The sequence below is a fragment of the Montipora capricornis genome, chromosome 5, assembly GCF_036669925.1.
Source record: "Montipora capricornis isolate CH-2021 chromosome 5, ASM3666992v2, whole genome shotgun sequence".
NCBI lineage: Eukaryota > Metazoa > Cnidaria > Anthozoa > Scleractinia > Acroporidae > Montipora > Montipora capricornis.
Window position 1 is genome coordinate 18,010,599 of NC_090887.1, and position 7,977 is coordinate 18,018,575.

Below are 7,977 nucleotides of genomic sequence, written 5' to 3' on the forward strand. Positions count from 1 at the left end.
ATGCCATTATGCCCTCGTGGAATGAGCGAATGATTTTTACTGGGAAACAATGGGCCATAAGTGCAACAGAATCTTAATTCAACTCAGTTGACTGTCTTGACTTACTTGACACGTTATCGCTTTATCGTGTTTTGATCATCTCAAGTACGCATTCGGGGGACTTGAGATCGTACTTCGGATTCTCTGAAGATTCTTTTTCTAAGGTTACAAGGTAAAGTACTTCATGATCAACTAAAATAAACCCCGTTCACATTCAAAGTCGAACTCGAGCATACGTGCCTTGTGTGAACACACCTATTCTCTCCATGTAGCGAAAGTAGCCGGCCCGGCGTTGATGTCTCAAAAAGGCTTTTAGTCAACGAGGAAACCTTAGCAGATATACTGAGCCGTAATCAAGGAGAATATCCTAGGTGCTCGAACATTCATGAAGAAGTAAATCAAAAGGTTCCGTCCCCCTCCTTCGAAGAACCTTCGTATTCTAACGGATGGGTCGGATCGAGCATGAAATGGAGGCTGTTGCCAGAGAATCGTTTCACATGCAAATTATTTCCCACGCATTAGCCTACATTTCATGCTAGATCCAGTCTAACTGAGAGAATATGAAACTGACCGGCCTTTAATTCAAATTTGCAACAATTAATCATGCTACGGTCCATATCGTGCTTGACTCGACAAATGTTGGAATATAGATGACACGAGTTTCCTTGTGCAAGGAGAGAAATATCACACAAAGAGCGGTGACAAACATCAGATATAAACGCATACTTGAAATCATCTTTTACTTGACGTTTCGTTTCTGTATACATCTTCAGAAGTGACGGTTAATACAAAATTGGAGTTTAAATATACGATCACTAACTTATTAACCATTAACTAAGCCACGCAGGCTACTAGGCTATTAAGTAACAACAGAGGTGACAAAAACTAATAAAGACACAGCTTTTCGCTGCTGACATATTCATTTAAGGTCGGCTTTGAGGTCGCTGTTTCTGTGTTATTTCAGATAAAACTGAGATCGCCAGAGAAAAAGAGTATTTACGACAAGGAGAGAAACCTACAAAAAAACACTTCAACAAAGGGATATATTTTCAGGAGCATTTTAAGTTTGAAAAATTATGTCATCATTTACCGTAATCTCTCGTGTCTGCCCCCTAGGGATAAAAGAAAACAAAGCTAATCACATTCACAATTTCCGCTTTTCCGAATCCTCCTTCCAGATTTCATATTTCATTGCGCAATTGATTGAGAGGGGGTTGTGTTGAATTGAAATATACGTCGCCCCAATCACGACGGCGCGAAAACTGTTCTGGTCAGTTTCCATTTCAAATTTCCTCTTGTTTGGTGGATCAGAGTCTTTTACGGAGGAACTGCCTTAAAACCCACGCTTTTGCCGGGGAAAATGAATCTCACCCAAATCCTCGAGGCAACGGTTTCTCCAGGTAAAGTATAAGGCTGATTTTCTGTATCGTTTTTGAAAGGGAATGTTCGCGGAAAGAAGCACATGGTATCACGCTCCAGACCTTGTACGACTGATGTTTGAAGATCCGGAATAAAAAGAGGATATAATTTGATGTTTGTTCCATCACTTAGATCAAAATGAGCTACAGCAAGCTCAAACATATCTGGAGCAAGCTGCCCAAGAAAATCTGGTAAGCTAAAGGCCAGTCGTTTCAATGATATTCTTAAGCTTATGTTTCATTGTTTTGTACATATTTGTACACAAATCACTACCGGAATTTGCATTGTATACTAAATTTCCATATTTCATTGCTGTTGTAGCCTGTGTTTTCCTAATTTTCTTTTTCTCATCCTTTGCGCTAGCCTCAATTTTTAGTGGCCCTTGTAAACGAACTAGCGGATGGAGGGAAATCTCAAGTTGCAAGAATGGCGGCTGGATTGCAGCTCAAAAATTATCTCACCTCGAAAGATCCTACAATTAGAATGCAGTATCAACAAAGATGGCTCACTTTAGACGATCAGGTCAAGCTCCATGTAAAACAAATGGTTAGTAGATCGGGTTGGGCTTGATCTCTGTCTTGTTAAGTCAATTTTCGTTCATTTGCCGACTTTTTCCCTGCCTTTGTGTTTCAGGTGATCCAGACTTTAGGGACGGAGAAAGCGAGACCAGCAATCGCTCCACAGGTGAAATTCTGTGTTTTTCAATGCAAAGAAACTTAAATCAGTTGTTTACCCAAAAATGTGCATCATCTCACAACTTCTGTGCACATGAATTTTGATCTTGCAGTTACAATTATTATGTAACGATTCATTCAACTACTTTGTTTGACGAGGGCCAGACAACGTCTTTTGCGTAAATGACTTATTTTGGTGATAGGTCTGAATTTTATTTCTAAAATGTTAAGTGACACCTGTGAGATGGGCTTCTGGAAGGTCAGACATTTTCTTGTGACCCAAGACTGTGCTTTCCTTTATCGTGGGGTTTGTTAATGCATGAAGACTGACTCCAAATAAATTATTATGGAATGGATAAGACTTCTTAAGCTGCAATGAGTGCTATTCTCAAGTGTTTCACTCTTGCTCCTCTTGTATACCACTCACTACGGCTTCAAAGAAGACTTCAGCCATTCTACATTAATGCATCGCAAAATGCTGCAACTCTAGCCTGCGAACGCAGACGTATTTCCAGCAGGCGTTTCTCTGCCCCGAAAAATAGCATCTGCGAAACCGAGCTGCAAAACGATTTCTGTGATGTAAAATTCTTAGCCAATCAGAATTAGGCTCATAAATCTCCAGAACCAACACGCAGGGAACACACAAAGTACTTGCGTAAGTAAGATTAATGGCGGGCAATGTGGAGGATATTAAAAAAGATTGTGAGATTTTCGGTATCTAAAAGTTAAGTAGCCACCAGGGCCCGGTTGTTCAAAAGCCGATTAACGCTAATCCCAGATTAAAAATTAACCAAGGAGTTCATTTCTCTATTCCCAAATGCTTTTCAACGTTGATATTCGGCAAAACTTTACATAAGAAGAAGTAAATCTTGAAAAACAAAAGTAAGGAAGCGGTGTTGATGTAAATATTTATACATTAAGCTCTCACTGAAACTTCCAAAGTCTTCTTTAATGACGTTTTGTGGTCTCGGTGGGACAAAAACAAGCGCTAGAATCGGTGAAGGGCTAAGAATCCCCAAGGAAAACCGGCTTATGCGTACTCCGGGGCTTAATCAGCGCTCAGGCCGATTTTACTGGTTTTTTTCCTGTATAGTTTTACTAGGTCAAAACATTCGAGCAAGTGTCACCAAAACTTGGACATTTCTTTGCCTCCAATGCGCTTCTTTAATCTTAGCCAATCTCTAAACTCAAAGAGTAATGTCACTGTCAAACTGTCTTTTAAGTTAGACCGCAAGCTCGTCCACTTTACGAACAGCTTTCTTGTATCGTAGCGGTCGATAATAGCATTTCGTGCAGCAGTTAGCCCACATAAATCGGCTCGAAGTATCAAAGAGGAGATGTCCAAAACACTCTCACTAAACACATTTATCCTCACCTTTGCAACCAAACAATTTGTCCATCAAAGAATGCAACATTCGCCGCCGCAGGGAATCTTCATTCTTTGGCGTTTCACTCATAGCTGTTCGTTTCAAAGGTTCGCTAGTGACAACGATAACACGAATTGCGCAGAGATCACCCGACTCTCTGTTCTTTCATGCAACGTGATTGGCCAGACGTTATTTTTCGAGGGAGAGAAATGACCGCCGGAAATATGTCTGTGTCCGCAGGCTACTGCAACTCTTGAGACCCAACTAGTTTGAATGGTGGATTTCCCTATCCACTGGATAAATAACCATCCTTTGGAGACCTGAAGTGGCTTTGACAAGGCTTTTCTGCTGGATAGTATTAATTTTTATGCAATGCATACCCTTTCCACCTAGACCAGATTTGAGCCCAACAAGCTTTCTGAAGTAAAACGTTTGATTTACACCAAATGAAGTGCACTTTATAGACTTGCTGTAATCACACTGATTAGAACAAATCCTGTCATTTTCTTTAACAACTGGGCTGTTAAGCAGTAGTAGTAGTTTGATGATTGACACATGCATCCTGGAGCTTCCCTCATTGCAATTGGCAGCTTACTCCCAGATGCAGACCAATCCCATGGGTACCAACCTACAATGCTCTGAGCACCAAGAAGACAATATCTGTCGCATTGATAATAGCAATAGTTGCTTGAGGGAGAATGAGAAGTCGCTGCATGAAAATGTTTCCTCTTGCTGTTGCAAAGATGAATTTTCCCCATTTTTGGGTGAAGTTGCCTGGTTCAACTTTTGATTTCTTTGCAAATTGTAAAACTTTGCTGTTTTACAGAAGTATTTAAAATTTATCTATTTGGTACGTTTCTTTTTCAGATGTAAAAATAGGAAAGGTTATAAAAACATTTTTTCTCTACATAGGTAAAAAGAAATGTTGCTGATGTTTTTGTTTTTGTATGTGCAGTGTATAGCAGCCATTGCTTGTGCTGAAATCCCTAGTAGACAGTGGTTGGAAGTGACAGATGTCCTACAGAATATGGTTGTTACACCTGGTAGTACAGATTCATTAAAGGAGCAAGCTCTGGAGTCAATTGGTTACATTTGTCAGGACATTGTAAGTGTTGCTTTCAATGAATTGGCTTTATAATTCACTTGGAGCTCCTCCCATACAAGAAAAGTAATGAATCAAGTTAGAGCAAAAATGATATTTTAACAAGAACAACCCACGCAAGGAGAAAAGGTCCTCTAGTCTTATAATCTTTAACCCTTTCACAGGGCAAAAAACATTTGCTCGTCCGCCCGTCCAAGACAAGTACTCTTGTATCTTGGACGAGTAGAGTTTGCCAAAAAAAAAAGTTCTTTTCTACTGAGGTGTGAGTTCCCAAGCATCTCTGGACTTTCTAAACTAGCCTGAGTTTTGCGAATTTTGGTTTCTTTTCATGGTAACTTACCTGTTTTTGCCTCTGTCTCCCGAGAATATCTGGCTCTGTTGTTTCGGTAAAGACTGGGATCCACATTCCATATACAGAAATTATGATCTCATTTGAGACAAGGCTTTGGACTTTGAAAGTTTGAGGAATCAATCCATTTTATCTAACTTTATACAGCAGTGACAACATGTGCCATTATCATTAGCTTAGTAAATAGATAAGTAGTTTGCTTCTGGCCAGGTGGGATGGAAATTGTTTTGTTCTGTTTTATCATTGATGTTTCCTTGACCGTAAAAAGCCCCAGTAGGAGTTGTCAACTTAATAATTATTAATATTATTATATTATTACCGTAAAAGTCCATGTATATAAGCCTTACCTTTTTTCTCCAAATTCAAATAAAAAATCGGGTCGCGGCTTATCTACAGAAACACCCAGGGTTGGAGTTTTCCAAGGACTAATTAATATTCATAAAACTTCTCAAGATGTCATTGAATTAAAACATATGACAAACTGAAAGCATGTTGTTGATCATTGCCTTCTTCATGAGTGGTGGCTCCTAAAGGAGCTGTTTGTATCTTGAAGCATTGACACTTTCTGGAACAACTGAACACCAACCTACAGGCAATATCCATTCCTCCACAAAGCTGTTTGCTATGGTCACTGCGATGCATATCTTTCTACCATGTGTGAGAAAATTCCAAGACATTCGTGAGTACTCGCAAGGCAAATGACCAACCATTTCATTGTGATACCCAGACTCTTCGGCACATTTCAAAGCTTGGCTACTAAGCACTTGTGTGTATCATTTCAATCACCCTCACATATCCAACTTCATGGAGCTTCGATCTTGAAAAAAATTATGGCATTGAGAGAGCAACTTTTTTTTTATAGTTAACTCACAAAATAAAGGTAATGACAAGTGAAATTTTGCTATGTAAAAGACTTAATTGATGTGAAAGCTCGTAACAACCACCTTGTCAGTGTTTTGAAACCCTCCTTGTTTGTATACTAATGGACTTCATTGACCGAATGCAAAAATGGCTGCCAACAAATCATTCTTTTGTCTTTGTGTTAATAATATTAGCCTAACTAGCCTTGTTAACACGTGTAAAATTGAAAGAATTTGGGCTGTAAAACAAGGCTAGTTAGGCTAATTAACACAAAGACAAAAGAATAATTTGTTGGCGGCCATTTTTGCATTTGGTCAAATTATTGGAACTTCAAATTTTATCTTGTACATTTTACATTTTATAGCTTATACATGGACTTTTACGGTATTATTCGCAAAATACAGAGGGAACTTATCATTTATTTATCCCACCGTCAAGTTAAAAGATGCAAAAATTTTCTGTTGACATCACTTTACCATAAATTGTAAGTTGTACAAGGGGGCTGGTTATACGTCAGAAGTAGTATAATGGTGTCTCACATCCAGGTCTAATGAATTTGAATGAAAGAGAGAGTGGTGGTAGGGTGGATTTGTAGATGATTTAGGACATCATTGTTCTCTGATTGCTTTTTATAGGAACCAGAGCATTTAGTAGATCAGTCACATAAAATTTTGACTGCTATTGTATCAGGAATGAGAAAGGAGGAACCCAAGTAAGTCTTTCTTTGGAGGTCTTCATCTCAACAAGTGAACTTTGTGTTAAACAAGACATAAAGTCCTGGGATGAGTTTCTTAAAGCTTGGTTTGCAAGACTTGAAATGATGATCATTGCAGTTATGAGGCTGGGCTTGAAATTGCAACCTATATAGTTTCATTTTTTCCCTTTGCGACTAAAATATCCGGAGAAGTCGCAAATTTGCTACTTGCTTTCACCTTCGCTCTTTCGAAACAAAAGGGTTAACAGTTGCGACTTTGATGCTACTTTTGCCAAAATAAATAAAGAAATGACAAAATTATTTTGTTTCTTGCTGTGAATTTTCTTGCAATGTGAGAAGAGTGTAATTGTAGCATAATTTAGCTGCGATGTTACATGCGCAACTCCATTCCTTTGATGTTATTTGCCATTTTCAGCGGTTTGTGGGCTCATAATTGTTTTGGCAAACCTTGACAATGCAATGCAGCGTGATGATTTTGCAACTGGATTTTTTCATTAATTTCAAGCCTCTGAACTGGCATGACGTCTTCTTAGATAACTGGTGCAGCTGTGCTTGACCAAATGAGCTATCGAGCCAAATGTTAGCTAGCCACTTTGTGAGTTCATTGTAAACTCGTAGAGGATGCATATGGATATGTGAACTCTAGAATATGAAAGTCATATAACTGTTTGAATTAATTGCAGAGAGAATGTTAAGTCTTAAGATGATAAGTGTTGGTTTTGAGTGCCACATTAATTTATTGATCTCATGAATTTTTCCTTGAAGATTAAAAGCACTTCATAAAGAAAACATGGTTAAAGCTTCAAAAATTGGGGTTCAACTTTTACACAAGGAGTTGTGTTTTTCATTCCACTAGTTACCAATTTTATCATTATAATTTTTTCTCTTGTTTACAGTGTTCAGATCAGGCTGGCAGCAACTAATGCGCTGTTAAACTCTTTAGAATTTTCAAAACAAAATTTTGAAAGAGAGGTACTTTTCATCTCCTTTATTTGATATTTACAGCTTTTTTGAAGATAAGTTGTGAATTCCTGTCCTCTGCTTGTAAAATTTTTCTCTAGGTTGAACGCAACTTTATCATGCAAGTAGTTTGTGAGGCAACCCAGAGCAATGAAAATCAGGTGAGAAAAAAACTGAATGTAAGGCTAGGTAATTGTTCATCAAACTACCAAGCCTGAGGTGGTTGTTTTAACTCCTCCAGGAGAGAGTGCTGCCTATGTCTCTTGTCTTCTCCATTGAGGACTATAAATAGTAGTTCCTGTCCCACACCACTCCTTGATAATCTCTGATAAGAGGTTAAAAGAACACTGTTCCCAAAGAGTAAGAGATGGGCAGCTTACAGTGTATTCACATTTAAAATGCTATATCATCAGCTGAGGTGGCTCAAAACAGGTTCTCCTTTTTTTCAAACAAACATATTCTGTCCTTAGGTACAGTTAGGGTAATCATAT

At 38.5% G+C, this 7,977-nt stretch overlaps 1 protein-coding gene across 1 annotated transcript in view; it reads left to right on the plus strand.

The window, feature by feature from the left end:
- Positions 1-1,288: 1,288 nt before the first annotated feature.
- The window catches only part of LOC138049743 (importin subunit beta-1-like), a 23,849-nt gene continuing 17,160 nt past the window's right edge, over positions 1,289-7,977 (plus strand). The window contains exons 1-8 of the mRNA XM_068896151.1: positions 1,289-1,439; positions 1,591-1,649; positions 1,822-2,004; positions 2,092-2,142; positions 4,455-4,604; positions 6,447-6,523; positions 7,423-7,498; positions 7,588-7,647. Coding sequence (XP_068752252.1) covers positions 1,400-1,439; positions 1,591-1,649; positions 1,822-2,004; positions 2,092-2,142; positions 4,455-4,604; positions 6,447-6,523; positions 7,423-7,498; positions 7,588-7,647 — 696 coding nt within the window. The 5' untranslated portion in view covers positions 1,289-1,399. The remainder of the gene's footprint in view (positions 1,440-1,590; positions 1,650-1,821; positions 2,005-2,091; positions 2,143-4,454; positions 4,605-6,446; positions 6,524-7,422; positions 7,499-7,587; positions 7,648-7,977) is intronic.